General features: G+C 34.4%; 2 protein-coding genes across 2 annotated transcripts; both read left to right on the top strand.

Annotated features, from left to right (window-relative positions):
- Positions 1-4,619: 4,619 nt before the first annotated feature.
- Positions 4,620-6,359, top strand: LOC103469356 (alpha-2,8-sialyltransferase 8F-like; the record flags this gene model as incomplete). Its single annotated transcript, XM_008416977.3, has 3 exons — positions 4,620-4,738; positions 4,823-4,915; positions 4,995-6,359. Coding segments are annotated over 3 exons (687 nt in total), but the record flags the coding sequence as incomplete, so codon positions are not given.
- Positions 6,360-7,949: 1,590 nt separating this feature from the next.
- On the top strand, positions 7,950-11,811 carry LOC103469377 (alpha-2,8-sialyltransferase 8F-like). Its single transcript, XM_081610459.1, has 4 exons — positions 7,950-7,955; positions 10,732-10,844; positions 10,921-11,013; positions 11,091-11,811. The coding sequence occupies exons 1-4, from the start codon at positions 7,950-7,952 to the stop codon at positions 11,563-11,565; spliced, it is 687 nt and encodes a 228-aa protein (XP_081466585.1). The 3' UTR covers positions 11,566-11,811.
- Positions 11,812-17,345: the final 5,534 nt, after the last annotated feature.

The following is a 17,345-nucleotide window of genomic DNA, read 5'->3' as shown; positions in this document are numbered from 1 at the left end:
GGCTCCCTCTGGTGGACTGGTGAAGAACTGAAAAGGAAAAACTAATCCCCTCCACCTGGAACCTAACAGCAATCATCTTTGAGACACAGAATCCGTCTCATTCTTGAGCATTATGATGGTTGGACACTCTTATCATGCCTATGTTTGCATATAGTTGTTTGAGCAGATGAATGCCACACCTTGAACCATCGGCTAATTGCTCCTAAAGATGAACCAGACTTGTGTAGCTGCATAATTCTCTTCCTCTTATCTTGGCTGAATTTTTTTGTAACTTTGTCAATGAGGAAACAGTGAAGAAAAAATTGCATGTGGCTTTTTATTAGGTGTATGTAAACATCTGGTTTCAACTGTTCTCAACTGGGTTATAATATCTCCCTGATGCTCAAATCTGACACTCAGACTGAAATTCTCCAGTCATAACGATTCATTGTAGCAACAGGAAGTTCGAAGCAAAGTATATATTTTGAGCTGTCATTTCCTTTAAATTATAAACATCAAAATCAGAAGATAGCCTAATGTATACTCATAATATCATCATATTCATGTCAACAACTAATTGTAAAGATGACTTACTGTCACATTTCTGGTAAATGTATTTCATTTGCTTTACTTTCCTTTACAATAGATTGTTTGAAGCATTGCTTTAAGCTAAGAAACTGGAATATCAGGCTTGTTCGGTTTATTTGCATCAAGAAGTTTAAATGGTGGTGTTAAAAAAAACTAGTTTGACAAGAGTGTACCAATTATCATGAGATAAAAGAGAACATGAAATGAGATCAGGAAGGATTTCATTTTACCAAGTCATAAAGAGAGGTCTTTATGATCCCAGTGATCAAGGGGTAACAATGACAAAGCAACTCAGACAGAAAGACAGAGAGGTGCTAAACGTGATTCGTAGGACGTGAAATCATGAGAGGACAACTCTTGCGGTATTTGCCTGCCCTTTTTTTGGGCAGCCTTCTCACTACTTTTATCCACTATGCTGTCAACAAGTAAGTTTCTCTTTTTTTCTAATTAATGCAAACATGCTTTTGTGTTTTTTGACTGTAGTTGGGTGCAAAAATTGGTTTTACTCTAAAACTTTGCTGCCGAAATATCAGGAGCAGATGACAGTTTTTCAGATGTTTTTATATGCTTGTTTAATCTACAAAGTGAAAAAAAAGGAAACATTAAAATAAATTCCTGGACATTTTATAAAAGCATTCAATGGTTTTTGTTTTGGAGAAGCACTATTTTCAGTCATCTTTGAAACACAGCAAGAGAATCCATTTGCAGCAATTTCTAGCAATATACATTTGTAACAATATCTCCCAAAATATATTCAGTGCTTCCTGTAAAATAAAGTAGAGATAAACCCATTTATTTCTAGTGTAAAGGTTGCTCATTATTTTAACAATGACTGCCAACAATATTTTAGGGTTTTTATTTAATATTACTAATTATACATTACATTAAATAGGATGAATATCAAAAGACCAGAAGCTGAAAGATCCTTCCTGGTTGTTCCCAAAAGCTGCTTGTGCTGTTTTTTATGTTTAGGGAAGAAAATAGGAAAATATCAGCGAAGTCAATAATAGAGGAGATGTATTGTTTGCAGAAGATGTGAGACCTGAAAGCTTTGAAACCTCAAATCCAGATCGACCAAAACGACTAGTTATGATTTTATGTTCTTATGAGAAATTAATTATTGAAACCTATAAAATAAAAGGTCTTAGCAGATTCAGAGGCAGTAAACACAAAATGCGTTAACTGAACTACGGACTACACAGACAGACTGAAAAGATTTGACTAAAAGCCACTTTGAGCATTGCACTGAATTTGAATAAAGCTTTTGAATAAAATATATTTTTTTCAATATTTTTGAAATCCTCCAATGATTGGCTCTAGAAATAAAAAAGATGTATTTATTGGTTTGTCAGCCATTAAAGTCTTTACATTATTTGCTTTTTAGTACGCCTGCCTTTGCGGTAAGGTTTGCATATTTAGTCATTTTATGTGTGAAATGTAGCTTCACTAACAAACATGGAGCCAATCTATTCTACCAGTTGTTTTATTGATTATGAATAGTAAATGTTATTTTTCGATTTTTGAGTTTACATGCAGATTGAATTCTGTAGAGTTGGTAAAAAAATTTCACAGATAAATTCAGATTATTTCGGCATGCATTCCCATCAGTCAGTGGTCAATTCAGCTTAGTCCTTGAGAATTTTAAGGCTTTGTGGATTTGTAAAGCTTTTGGATGGCAAAAAGAAAAAAAAGACAGTGAAGAATGCCTCCCTTCTCAGTGTATTTTCATGACAGGAGATTAACATACCATAAAACAAACAATGCTGCCCATGTATACATTCGGAAACAAGCTGAGGAAATGATAGTGAAACTGCACTGATCTGTTGCATACAAGTTACTGTACTTTAAATGTAAATCGCATCTGGGAGAAGGATGTGATGAGGACATACTGATTGCCATCATGTAGAATGGATGTAATGTAGTAAAAGAAAGCTATGTAATGGAAAGATTTTCTGAACATTTTTTTCTCTTTACCAGTGACTGGAATCTTCTCAACACACAACCTCAGCAACACCATGTAAAGAACAAAATCACTGGCACCTCTAAGGAAATCAAGTCAGGATTTGTTTTGTTTTTTTCCCCGTTTTCTGTTCCATGTTATCAGAAAACTTGACAATATATTGTACATTGTATCTTGGTGTCCTTTGTGTCTCAGGGAGAAAAACAAAGGAATAGAAATTTGCTCTGAAGACTCTCAAGTCTGGAAACATGAAAATCAAAAAATCAAGTATGTCTTGTCAAGGATCTTCAGAGATTTTTTAAAATTGATTTTATTACTGTAAAGCAGTTATCCATTGCTTATTGCCCTTGAGCTTTCCATACTTTGAGTACTAAAAATGCAACACTACTTTAAAATTCAGCTTCAGACATCTGACCACATCTAACTACACTTCAGCTGTGTAAAGTAATTTACCATGTTTATTTTACAGTTCTTTAAAATGTCTCTTCCTTTTTGTGTCACAGCAAGAAGAAACGTCAGCAAAATAGTTTTCCGTCTTGTCAAGACTGCAGGTAAGTTGCAGTTGCAGTTGTTGTCAAGCTGCTCCATTTTTGTCTTTTGCCTTTAATTTGTGATGTTCATCTTCGTTTTTGCGCCAACAAATAAAGTCATATTAGACATGATTCCAGACATTACTGAGCATCTGCATGTGTTAATGTTCACAGGAAGAAAATAGAAGAAATGCTACAGAATTACTCACAACCCTGGGTTAAAGACGAAGAAAAGCTTCTAGAAATCAGGTAAATTTATGATTAAAAGCCTCTTATCATTGGTTTTGCTGTGAAGGCAAGCAATTCAGTTTTAGAGCAACAACAAATGATTCCATTATATCTGTGCCATCCTCAGTATATCATAAATGCCCTAGCTGACATATATTGCTGTCACACTTGCACTACAATCACATTTACTTCTAATCTTGAATGCTAACCTGTTTTTGTTTCTTTTGCTTTTTAGCAAAAAAAAAATAAATAGCAACCATTTTAAAACAATGCAAATCTTTTATGCTAACTGTGGGTGCTAATAAATAATCTTGTTTCCCAGGACTGAGCTTAGCCTCAAGTGCAATGGTTTGGAGAACGCCATCATAACCCAGAGAAACAGTCCACTGGGATCAAAGATTGACTTTGATGGGAACAATTGGCGTTCTGTCAAAGTGGACCCAGAAACTTTTGCCACATTTGCCAAAGTAAGTTGTGCTTGAATAATAATTACAGCCTGATCAACCTTTATTATTATTAAATCATTCTTATATATATATATATATATATATATATATATATATATATATATATATATATATATATATATATATATATATATATATATATATATATATGACAGGGAGGGATTATTTGATTATTTGTTTTGTTTGTAAACACAACGGATGCGCGCGCAGCTTGACTGTAAAAAGAGCCACTCACTAGTTTCCATGGTTACCCGCATTTAGCTTGCTGCTTTAACATTAGCTAGCATGTCAGTGGACCACCACTGTTTAACACAGTGTGATAAAATAAGTTATTCTACCAAATTCACATTAGAGAATGAGATGCGTCTTAATGACCATTTAATGTAGGTGAGCCGATAAATGACGAGGAAAAAATGGCCCAAACGTCCGATATCACTAGCAATATTAAAGCAATTTATTCACGGTAAGATCATCAGCTAACATATGGTGAACAATAAGCAGTGGAGAAGGGTTTTCCTAAAATGTGGGAATTTTTTTTTTTCATTTAAAAAACAACGGTTTTATTAGCCTTATTCTGTAAATAGTTTAAGTAGTTAGAATAATGTATTTTTGCCTGCGTTCTGAAGGTGACATGCGCAGTAGAGCGGCTGCTGACGAACATTTAGGATTGAATTTAGGATTAACTGTTAGTCTGGCGATGCAACAACAACAACAAAAAAAAAAACATCCGTATATATAAAAAACCCCTACAATCTTTGGTCCTAGGACACAGTGTACTATAGTTTTTGTTATGGACAACCCAACCAATACCCCAAAGCAAAGGTGAATGCTCTAGGATGAACTCAAAGTAAAGTGTTCTTGAATTTCCCACAGACGCGTCAGATCTTGAATAAAACGTTGCATTCATGTGCTGTTGTTGGGAACGGAGGAATCCTGGCAAACAGCAAGTGTGGAAATGAGATTGACTCAGCTGAATTTGTGATCAGGTAAGAACATCGTCAGGTGTAGAGCATATCTTTGAGAATAAAATAAAACCAATTCAAACCAAACTATTTATGTCACTTCATCAGGTGTAATCTGGCTCCTTTGTTAAACGGATATGAGGAACATGTTGGGAAGAAAACAGACATTGTGACAGCAAACCCGAGCATTTTAACTTATAAGTGAGCAAACAATTTAAACTTTATCACAAAAAGTTATATTTTTCAAACTTTGCAACTCACCATTGTTTTAAAATTGCAGGTATAGCTCTCTTTTAGGACATCGACGCAGGTTTGTGGAGAGTCTATGCCAATATGGCAATGCTACACTGCTGCTTCCTGCATTCTCCTTTGCTAAAAACACAGCACTGTCTTACCGGGTTATTAGCGCAATTGAGGACTTTGAATTGCCCATCCAGTCTCTTTTCATGAACCCAAACTACCTTCGGAGTGTGGCTGATTTTTGGAGCTCTTACGGAGTGCAGGGAAAACGTCTCACCACGGGTGCCATGATGGTCAGTCTGGCGCTGGAGCTGTGTGACAACGTGGATCTGTATGGATTCTGGCCTTTTGATTTTCACCCACACAGCTTCAAAGGCCTGACTCACCATTATTATGACAATATAAAAGCTAAAAAGCCTGTACACCTCATGCCAGTTGAGTTCAATTTTTTGTTGCAGTTGCACAATCAAGGTGTGCTGAAACTACATTTACGGGAATGTGAATCAGAGGATTAAGACATATCTCATGATGAGATTATTTGCAGGCCTTGATAGTTTCATAAACTTGTTTTGTTCTGCTTTGAAGTGATCAGAACTTTAACCCTACTAACATAAAATTGTTAATAATTTGTTATGTGAACAGACTTACAGTCAAGTCATCCATAGAGCTGTCAAATATCCTCAAAGTTGTACTTTTTAAAGCATCATGCGTCTTATAAAATTTTATTGTACACACCAGTGCATGTCCCTGAATGTGACAGTTTAACACACCAGCAGAAACAGTGATTTAGGTGTACCAGGTAAAACAGGAAAAGCAACAAGACAGAAACCTGTGGAAGGTGCGTGGCTGCAAATTTAAGTCTTGGTAAAAATAAAGTTCTGCATCTCCAAGTTATAGGGGCTTAGATATTTCATAGTTGTCCAAGCATTTTTGGGGTGTAGTAAATTTTTTTAGTTTCTTCTTAAATGTATTTATTTATTTAAAGACTTGGTTCTATGGAATGATGAGTGATTTTGTACATTTGAGGTTAGCTTTAAGTAGTTTTAGAAAGTGGGAAAGGTAGATCATTTATTTGTTTCACACCTAAAACTGACTGTGTATCTTATTTTTTTTCTATTTTTACAACATCAATCATCTGAAAACACTTGAGTTCCTTTAAATCAAAGCTAAAAACTCACCGGCTTAGATTACCTTTGATTAATGCTAAGTAATAATTAATTCTAGTCTTAATTGAATATTTGGTCATGATTATTATTGATGATTTTGAGGATTTTTGACAACACGTAGTTTTGTTCTGTTCCCAATATAATCAGTTGCTGTTTTTTGTTTTCATAAAGTAAAACACTTTGAGTTTTCAGTCTTTTTGCTGAAATGTGCAATACAAATAAACTTAACTTCACTATTGGTGAAACAGCTCGTTGTTGTTCGTTCTGTGTTTTGTTCAATAAATATGTCTTGGTAAGTAAAAGTATTTTTTGTAGCAAAGGATAAAATCTGAGTTACTCATTTTTTATGCGAAGGCCAGTTTGACAGATTGAAGGCCACTGTTAACGAGGCAAAAGGTAAATATTGACTAAGGAGTCCACGTTTCAACACAGCATAGAGAAAAGGGCTACACTGCCACCTAGTGGGGAGAAAATAATCTCTGCCGAGCTTAGGGAACCTAAAGCCGTCACGTTGCTAAAATATATTTGTTAGAATTCATTTCTAATAAATTCAGTAAGTAGTGTGACAAAGTGTCACATTTCATTGTTTCAGAACATTAAACCAATTTAAATATTAGACAACACAAGTGAAAAAGTCAACAAAATCCATTACAAGATATTGTAAATACTTGATTGCAGTTGTTGCTGATCGGAGTTGGGCCAAATATATACATACATATTTTTGACAAATACTTCCTTTTTTCAAACCTTGTTTTAATTTTCTAAATGTTTTTTTTTTTACAATGCCGTGGTGAACAAGCAAAATGATGACTAGTGAAGTTGGGTTGTAAAAATGAATGAGCAAAGTGTTAAGCGCAGAGTAATGAACTTTGTCACAGAAAGCTTAAAAAGCAGGAGGAAAAAAATCTACTTCTGTGACTTACTAATTACTAATTAAGATGGTTTTTGATAAAGTGGAGGTTTTGGACTTACAAACTGTTTTTGAAAGGGAAATGATTGCAATGATAGCCACATTCATTTCTTTCTATTATCATTTCTACTATCATTAATTTATAACTATTATCAGTTACCACAAGTTAATAAGTTACAAGAAATGAAATGGAATGTCATATTACCCAGTTTAGTGAATTACTGCAAAAAGTCTTCTCTCGACAAATCCAGAAAAGACACTAAAATAAAATAAATAATTTTCTTGAAAAAGCTTTTAAAAAGCTGATAAAACAGCTACAAAAAATGGTCTATTGGGAGTGGCAACAGTTTTATTGTTTGAAGTGGTAAAAGCAATGTTTAACATGTAGGAGGGAGAGACGTAAGTGGGTTCAGAGAGCAATCCTTGGAGCATATGGTGGGCTCAAATAGCAGGAATTAACAACTGGAACTAACAACTGGATAACGACTGAAGGTTGTAAACAGAAAAACAGCAAAACGTGATAAGTGAGGTTAGCCTGAGGAGGAAAAGATGAAGGGACAGCTCTTACTATATTTGAATCTTCTCATTTTGGGGAGCCTGACGACCATTTTCCTCTGGTATACATTCGACAGCAAGTAAGTTCTGCTCGAATTATGCAAACAAGATTTAAAAGTGTCTTGAGTTTCTTTGGTAATATGAAGACTAAACTTTACCAGAGAAGAGTGGCATGATGTTGTTTTACTGAAGTAATTGTTCATTTTTTTTAGATATATGTTTTCTGTTAAACTAAAATAATAATAAAAAAAGTATGCATTTTCTAAATGTAATTATTTTACATTTTTATTTACAGCTGGCGTTACTGCAGCGTAAAACTTCGACCACAAGTTCCTCAACTTAATAGCACCCACTTATGTAAAGAATGCAGGTGGGAACAAAGTGTTGAAGGATTTAGTTTCATGACATCTGATTTTACAATCAGGGTCAAAATTATGTGGTTTACTTTGTGTGACAGGGAGAAAAAACACATACCAGAACTTTGCTCTGCGTCCTGGAGAAAAGAGAATCAAAGGTTACGGTAAGAAAATTTGTATTAATAGTTTTAAATTTTCTTTTCTTTTTAGAAAATGTTGTTTCAAAACTTTTTCTCTGTCTTTAGTCTGGATTGATCAAATCTCCGACAATCTTTTCAGTGTTTACAGTGGTGCAATAAGACTTTTATATAAGGAGTGACCAGAAGAGGACCAGAGTTTTATTATGGGGTTCATATGCTAGTAAAGTAAAGTTTACTCAGTCTTGATGACAAAACTTTAGCCAGTATTGTAAATTGTAATTGTAGCAGATTAATGAAAAGAGACTGGTCAAGATTTATGTTTATGCTTTTATGTAAAGGACAGGACTTGAAGTCAGGACGTTAAGACTTTTTCCCGGTTTTCAGAATCAGAATCAGCCTTGGTCACTCACCTTGGTTTTCCATTCCTTTCAATGAAGACATTTAAAATAGAAATATATAAGGTAAAATATATGTTTATTGAAAAAAAAAGATACAAAATCTACTGACGGTAGAAGTCTAAGCACTTTGTATCCAGGATGTGTGGGGTCTGCAGATATGCGAGGCACAGTCAAAAAGCTATTATCTTTCCCCTTAATGCCCACTACTACCTCCTTATCATAGCATTTTAGAAAAACTTATCATTTCTTTCCATTATGTTCCCAGAAATAAGTGATGTACTTCAGTAAACAACTAACAACCAACAAAAGATCAGAGATTGAGTCTTGCAAATTAAGATGTCATTCATTGAGTGCTTTCCACTTTTTTCGGAGACAGAAATGAACTTCAACAAAATCCTCAAAACGAAGATGCTGCTGCTTCCTCTGATTCTTGTAAAGACTGCAGGTAAGAGTGAGCAGGTTCATCTTTTTCTTTTACGGCTCTTTGGTGCTTGTTTATGCATTATCAAGACAAATTTGATCAAGATTCACAAGTCTTGATATGTATCTGCTTGTGTTGATGCTCCACAGGGAGAAAATAAATCAATTGTTGGAGAGTTACACTCAAGTTTGGAAGAAAAATGAAGATAATCATTTTGAATTCAGGTAATGATATCCTAATGAAACCTTCTTTATGTTTATGATATATTCCATTAAAAACAAAGAACTTGTACGACAATGTTGAAATAAAGAAGTAATAGACACACCTTGATTCAAAGGCAAGCTGGGAGGAACAGATTGAACAGATTGAAACAACCAGAGGCAATTTGGTATGTGAGAAACTCTCAAGTTTGAAATTGAATGCAATTTTTATTCCAAAAGAATATTAAAACAACATGTAATTCAAGATCCAGAAGGAAAAACAGCTCACAGATCAAAATACAAAGTATGTGAAGTGAAAGAGAAAGGTGAAAGGCAGACAAGTCAAGACAAACTTACAAAACCAGATGCTTGTTACACATAAGTGAAGAATGAGGAAGACGCCTGAGGGAAGAAATTAATACAGTAATTAAAGTAATAAAGTCGAAACAATAAACTGTCACAAGCTTAAAATCCCATAAATAATTTCCTTAACGCATGCCAGCACATACTGCGTCAACCTCTTATTTGTAGAACAAAGCAAATAAAGCCGATAAATGAGAACCTTTGATGCAGGTCCTATTTATCTGCTGAGAACCCATTTCAACAAGTTGCCAGCATTAATCATTCATAAGCAGGAAAAAATGAGTTTTTACTTACAGTCAATGAAGTCAGAGGTTTATCTGGAGAGAATGATTTGCTTTTTGGTATGTTTGCCCCGAGCAAACATAACTCTGGAATATGTTACTTTCATGTAATTTGTTTTCTGTGTTTGTTGAAACTGTCACCATGTCGTGACAATATGTTGTGAGACAGATAATCGGTAATAAACAAAAAAAAATAAATCAATCTCCTCCAGTTATATATTATGTTTTCATTAAGCTACATACTGCAGCTTTAACCACCTACTGCTTTCTTTTTTTGTTAATTTTTTTTTTTCAAAAAATAAATTTCTTGCTAAAAATTAATAAATAAATTAAAAAAAAAAAATATATATATATATATATATATATATATATAATATATTAATTAATGAGATTTTTATTTTTACTGCAACAAATCTTCAGTTATTGCAAATAAACAATAGGCTGTTTGTTTTCCCAGGACTCGGTTGAGCCTCAAGTGCAACGGTTTTGATGATGTCATCATTACGCAGACAAACACTCCCCTTGGATCCAGACTTCCTTATGATGGGGAAAGAACAAGATTCCTTGAAGTTAAAGCAGAGCATTTTAAACATTTTTTTCAAGTAAGTCAATTAAAACATTAAAGTGGCAACAGATAATCCTTTCTTTTGCAGTGTTCTTCTTTATCAGGTTTTTTTTAACACAGATTTTTTCAGGGTTTTTGTGTTCAATATGATTTTTGTTCATGAACCTGATTCAGTATTTGTGGATTCACATTTTCACGCATTTCCTGTGAAACTTAACTCCCAATTATTTGCAGAAAATTCCGCTATTTACTTTAAAATAAATGCATCTTGTGAAGCTGAAATACTATGGAGGGATTTTTCTGCCATATTTCAAGAGCACACATTTTCAGGACTCTTAATCTCACCCTTCTTTCTGAGAATCTGAGAAGGAGAAACATACAAATGGTTTGCTTTTATTTTATTGTTGGATTATTAACTGCAGGGGCATCCTTTCTCAAATAAAACAAAGAAGACGTGCGCTGTTGTTGGAAACGGTGGGATTCTGACAAACAGCAGCTGTGGAAAAGCGATCGATTCAGCTCAGTTTGTTATCAGGTGAGAATCTTTTCAAGCACAGAAAAGCAATACATTTAAATGACTGCGACAGAAACTGTTTATTTTGCTGTTTTAGGTGTAACCTGCCTCCTTTGTCAAACGGATATGAGAACGATGTTGGCATGAAAACAGATGTTGTGACTGCAAACCCAAGTATATTCACACAAAAGTGAGCAAATCAATCTTTCTTACCCTTAGGCATTCATTCCTCAAGCTATCTTTCTCACAGATGTCCTACTATTGCAGGTATGGTTCTCTTTTAGAACACAGACGTATGTTTGCAGAGAGTCTGTGCCAATATGGCGAAGCCATGCTGCTGCTTCCTGCCTTCTCCTATCGTATTAACACAGCATCGTCTCTACGGGCGTCCTACACCATCGATGACTTTAGGATCCCCATCCAGCCTGTCTTCATCAACCCAAAGTACCTTCAAAGTCTTGCTCTTTTTTGGGGCTCTCTAGGATTGAAGGCAAGACGTCTCACCACCGGCATTATGATGACAAGCATGGCGCTGGAGCTGTGCGACAATGTGGATCTGTATGGATTCTGGCCTTTCGGTGTTCACCCACAAAGCTTCCAGTATCTGACTCACCATTATTATGATGACGGAAAACTGAAGAAAGGTTTCCACTCCATGTCTGATGAGTTCAAGTTGTTGTTGCAGTTGCACAACCAAGGTGTGCTGAAGTTGCACCTTGGGGAGTGTGGACTAGATGAATAGTAGTTACATTTGGCAAAGACATTCTCAGTACACTGTAAAACATTTGAGCCACAATGAGTTGCGTCTGTTATCTTCTACTCTGTAAATCGAATATATTTAGCGAGTTTTAGGTTTTAAGTGTGTGAGTTAAACTTACAGTAGTAAGTTGTATTCATTTTGTCAAACCTACAAGAGTTGGATAAACTAGTTTTTAATTGTTAGTGCTTTATAAAAAACTGAAAGAAGAAAAAGACAGAAGTGGGAACTATTTCCGGCTGCACAGTGGCGCAGTTGGTAGAGCTGTTGCCTTGCAGCAAGAAGGTTCTGGGTTCGATTCCCGGCCTGGGGTCTTTCTGCATGGAGTTTGCATGTTCTCCCTGTGCGTGCGTGGGTTTTCTCCGGGTACTCCGGTTTCCTCCCACAGTCCAAAAAACATGACTGTCAGGTTAATTGGCCTCTCCAAATTGCCCCTAGGTGTGAGTGTGTGTGTGCATGGTTGTGTGTCTCTGTGTGTCTCTGTGTTGCCCTGTGACAGACTGGCGACCTGTCCAGGGTGACCCCGCCTCTCGCCCGAAACGTTGGCTGGAGATGGGCACCAGCACCCCTCCCGACCCCACTGAGGGAAAAAGGGTGCAAGAAAATGGATGGATGGGAACTATTTCCGAGAATGCTTAGCGGCATGGAAGTGAGTTACATTTATCTGACTCTTGTGTGTCTTTAAGGCAAATGTTTATTTTAATGCAACTGACAGTTTGCAAAACTTGAGGATTATGACCTGTTCACACTAAATGTTTTTGAGCAGAATTCATTGTGATGTTTCAAAAATTTTATTTATGCAATTTGAAACAAGAATTTAAATTATTCTAAAGAAAAATAAGTATTTATTTTAACTTTAAATAGGTGAGGGCAGTTTTTCTTGCATATTGTGAAATAATTATTGTATTATCTTGTTGTTAAATTAACTTCACGAACTTTAATTTCTGAGTTAAAACCAAAATATTTTTTTTGTTGACTTAAACTGCATTTTCAAGGTAGCATTTCAAGTTAAACCACCTTCAGATGCTTTACAGTGCAGCTTTAGCATTAAGATAATCCAAATAACACCTTATAGTTAAATATATGGATGGCTTTTACGTATGTACAGTTTTTGGGTAGTATTTTGTTGTAAATGATCGGTTGATCACCTTTAAAATGTCAATGTGGGGACGGATGAGGGGGGAAAAAAATGCTCTGCAAACCTTTGAAAAACGTGTTCCCTCCAGTCGCCTGTTGGTGTCGCTGCTCCAAGAAAACCACTAACGGGAGCGACACAAAACCCTCAGAAGAAGAACTTACTTCTACACAAAACAAAAATGGAGGGCTGTGAGATTTTAGCGGTTGTAGGATTTCTCCTTTCTCTGTTTTCCTTACAACAAAAGTGTCAAACTCATTTTTATTTCGGGTCATATAAAGTATTGAAATATCCTCAAATTGTGGCAGAATTTTTTGACAAAACTACATTAAAAAAAAAAAAGTTAAATATTACAACTTTCTTTGCATTCAGTGAGTACTCATCGGATGTGCTGTGATGTTGCCATCAAATGTGATTTGGCAACATATCAATAAAAACACACTTTATTTGACAACTTAAGCTGACAACTGTTATCTTGATGTTTCTGTTTATGTGGCCATGAAAAGTTATGGGGCGCCTTGAGTTCGACACGTGTCTTATAGTGTCAGAGGCTGATGTGTTCTTGGAAAGAAATACGTTTTTAATTCAAGATAGTGATAGTACCACTATATAAAAAGAAATAAATACAGCCTGGTTCTAAAATAAAAGCAGCATGAATGTGGTAGCTGCAATAATTGTTCAATTTCATACAAATAATCACAAGAGAATCTGACTCTTGATTTTTGGATTTGTCTCTAATGCATCTTTCAAATTAATTATGCTTTTGAAGTTTTCAAACTAATAAAAACATGATTGTTTTTCTTTTTATTAGAGGTCTGAGTTTATGAGCGTCTAAGCACCCTTAAAAGTGGCTGAGAATTGCTTCTTAACGACTGATACTTCAGTTTAACAACGTCTCTGTGATTTAGTGGCTTCACTGATTCCAACAGGTGGGAATGCTCAAAAATATATATTTACTGTTGTAAATATACAAGACAGCAGTACATTTTAGATTAGAAAATACATGCGAGATTAGCCATACTCAAATTACACAACAACTCGATAGCATCTCCAATTCCGGTTTACCTAGAAATATGGCCTTCCCGTAATCTTATTTTTACAACGCAGTTGAGTATGAACAATAAAAAGATGAGCAGACAAGATAGGCTGCAAAGATTGTAAAACTCAGATAACTGAGCAATGCAATGCATAAAGGGGAACAAACTTTGCTGTGGTCACATATAGTAAACCATGTAGATTTGTAATAATTAACTTTGAGGACAATTTCAAGTCATGTGTTATTTAATTTAGAAGTCATTGTCTGATGTGTTTTAAAACATAAATCAATTGTTGGAGACAAAATTTGTTATAGAATTACATCTCCTCTTTTTTTAAACAGCATTTTGGCCTGTTCTTAATTCCTGTCTACTGCTACACACTCTTCACTTCTATGTGACTAAGTCTGAAAACAGTGTTTCCTTTCAAGTGGGCAAGGTTGTTCCTATTTCACACCTGCTGTGCGGTTAGAAATTAATTCTCAAACAATATCGTATTTCTGAAGCCTTGAGGAAACACATTTTCAAATTCAAGCATGTCAAGAAAACTCAGATTATGGTATCAGCTATAAGAGAAAGTTGGGCATCTGGAATAAAATAGCGTGACTGTTTCTTTCCTGAAATAATCTATTATTTAATTGTTTTTTTTTTTGTATGAATCAAAAGAGTAAAAAAAAAACAAACAATGAAAATGATTTTCCAAGCATATATAAATATCTAACAATGTTTTGCAGAAGGAACTTTGTTCCCTTGTCTTTGACATATTATAAATATCTCCATTGACATTTTTTAGTTGTTGTACTTTGACACTACATGAATAAACTGAACTGAATTAAAATGTCTTCCGGTGCTTTATTTCTTTTGGACAACCAGCTTTTTTATTGTTTTCTATGAAAGTTTTATGTTATTATAGTTTGGAAATTGCTTTAAAAGTCAGTCACTCGTTCTCTTCTACAATCAAAATCAGCAGGAAACTTGAAAATCTCTTTACTTTATTCATTGGAGCTTAAACAAAACCAAAAAAAAAAAAATCAAATCTAAATATAATAGCTGTAAATCAACTTTTATTTTGTGTTACGATCTTGTTTTTTCTTTTTTTTTTTCCTAAATATGGTATACTATGTCTCTGCATTTGCGTGTATCCTGCAGCTATGTTCTGGATTTTCTTTTTCTTCTTACTTATTTTAATGTTAATACAAATGTTGTGTTAATTTGGACATTTTGCTAGTGTTTTCATTTCCTGATGAAAATAATTTTGTGCCATTTCTGCAAATGTAAACCTGCTCACTGTACCTAACAGATGCTATTTGCAGCCATATTTGCAAGTGTAGATGTTGAAAGAGAAAGAGAAAACATTTCTTCACAGTTATTACAGATACTTTCTTCCCGTATGACAGTGAAGCCTTATATGTAGCAATAAATAAAGTTTGAACAATCTGACAGGTGTTCTGAATGAACGACAAGAACAACCTGCAGCTCTTCATTTATAAAATGTTACTAAAACAATTTGTTCTTTGTTGAAATTAGCTTGAAGGTTATCTGGTTTAGTTTAATCGATATTCATCAGAAGCCATTTACATTGTGGGCTATAGATTTTTATATATTTTTAGGTGATTTTGTTTTTCCGTTTCTGAAGGTAGCTATTTTGAATCAAAGAAGTGCTCACCTTATAAAATCTGCGTTATTTTCATAATTAAATTAATTAATTTCTGCACTATTTAGTGCATCTTTAATGTTTACAGATTTTTTTTTTAAATTAACATTTATGAATAAAATTGAGATTAAGAGATGATGATTATTATTATTATTACTATTATTTTATTTTACTCTGGGATTAATAAAACATTTTTGAATTTGAATTTGAGAGATTAAAAATTCCTTTTGCAAGAGAATCCCAGCACAGCTAAACATAAAAAGTTAATATCGTCATAAATAAATTGGATGAAAAAAAACCTATGATAAGACATTTACAGACAGATAATTCCTTCTCAAAATAAGTAACACCCTTAAAACATTTAGACCATCTTGACCTTTAGAGTCAAGTATGTCTGCTACTGATTCCAAGAAGATGGAAAAGAAAACTTACAAGATCTCTTTACAAGTTCAGTTAGGACTTTGTGCAACAAAAGCAAAAGTAAAAACCAACAAAGAGAATATCTTTCGGCTTTATGTAGACCAGGAAATACGAAATGGAAGAAAAATCTCCTAGCACGGCTTTATAAATAAAAATATGCCAAGACCATGTATTAAACCGTATATTATGCACTAACGCTCTACCTTAGTGGATAACGTACACTAATGTGTAGAACCTTTTAAAGCTGTTATAAACTATAAAGCTTCATGATAAACAGCATCAAGCAAATAGAGCATCTAATCCTGAAATAAAATCCCAACTTTACCCTCAGCTTCTTCACCAGCTTTTGAATGTGAAAAAGAGAATCATTCATTTTATCTGTTACTCAATAGTAACAGATAAACGACGTCCCAGTTAAACGACGTTTAACTGAAGTCCTAATAGGGGTGCGGGTTTTAATGTTATTATCTTTTTCAATCTTTTTCAAAATCTCTTTCTCTTTCTCACTGTTTATTCAATGTCACATGCTGTTTTATTTTAATTATGTAAAGCACTTTGAAATGCTTTGCTGCTGAAATGTGCTATACAAATAAAATTTGATTGATTGATTGACTGAATAGACTTTTTAGCAGCTAAATAAATGGCAAAAAACAACAGTAAACACAAGTGTAGCTGTACGGTAATGTTGAAAGTTATTGAAACAATTTGTTTCTCGACGTTCAAGAAATTTTGGCTTGAATGTAGTATTGCTTGGATTGGCAACACATAAAATAACAAAATGTTTTATATTAAAAAAACAAAATAAATTTGATCTCACATCAGCCAGTCAATATTAACTCTTTAATTGGCGATATTATTTATGTTCTGCTTAGTAATAAAAACAATTAAAAGTTGTTTAAATTGGGTTTGAAGTTGGATCTATTTTTTGTAAACTGGAGGGGATCTTTTTTTGTCTTTATTCCACAGGTTGCTTCTTACTTTTTTGTTTATTTTTACATATTATGTGAAATGAAGAATAGATATTTTGACATACATATTGTCTCTAAAATATCATTAAAACTGCACACAAAAAGGGAAAAAAAGTTAAATACTACAACTCTAAAATCATATATGTTCAAGACAAGTGAAACCCTGCAACTTGAAGATGCCGCTCATTTTTCTTACCATGACTAATATCAGGTATAGTGTTCAGTGTTTGAAAATTTTGTGAAATTCCTAGATTCAGATCTGCTGTTTTTCTGTTGGACCAGCGCCACACCTTTAAGGGGAACTGGCCTTTAAATGTTAGTTTTTGCTCGCTTGACATTAGGATGGATTTAGGTCCTTATCAACGGGAGCTTGGTCAGTGATTGGCCGTGACGTGGCTTGGTCCGGTGTTGATAGGTCGATAGTGATAAACAAGTCGCACCAATTGGATGATGCAGGTGAGGCTAGAGAGTCTTCCAGTTTGAATTTACGCCAAGGCTTCATGTTACAAAGGGACACAAACCACCGAAGTGGACACTACTGCATCATACAACAC

Source organism: Poecilia reticulata, chromosome 8, assembly GCF_904066995.2.
Source record: "Poecilia reticulata chromosome 8, P_reticulata-male-v2, whole genome shotgun sequence".
In the NCBI taxonomy this organism is placed as follows: Eukaryota; Metazoa; Chordata; class Actinopteri; order Cyprinodontiformes; family Poeciliidae; genus Poecilia; species Poecilia reticulata.
Note: the sequence above shows the minus strand (reverse complement) of the source record. Positions and strands in the feature narration are given on the sequence as shown.

Coding starts and splice junctions, on each gene's coding strand:
- LOC103469377 (XM_081610459.1), top strand. Junction 10,845..10,920: donor TCAGCTCAGTTTGTTATCAG/GTGAGAATCTTT, acceptor TTGCTGTTTTAG/GTGTAACCTGCCTCCTTTGT. Junction 11,014..11,090: donor CCAAGTATATTCACACAAAA/GTGAGCAAATCA, acceptor CTACTATTGCAG/GTATGGTTCTCTTTTAGAAC.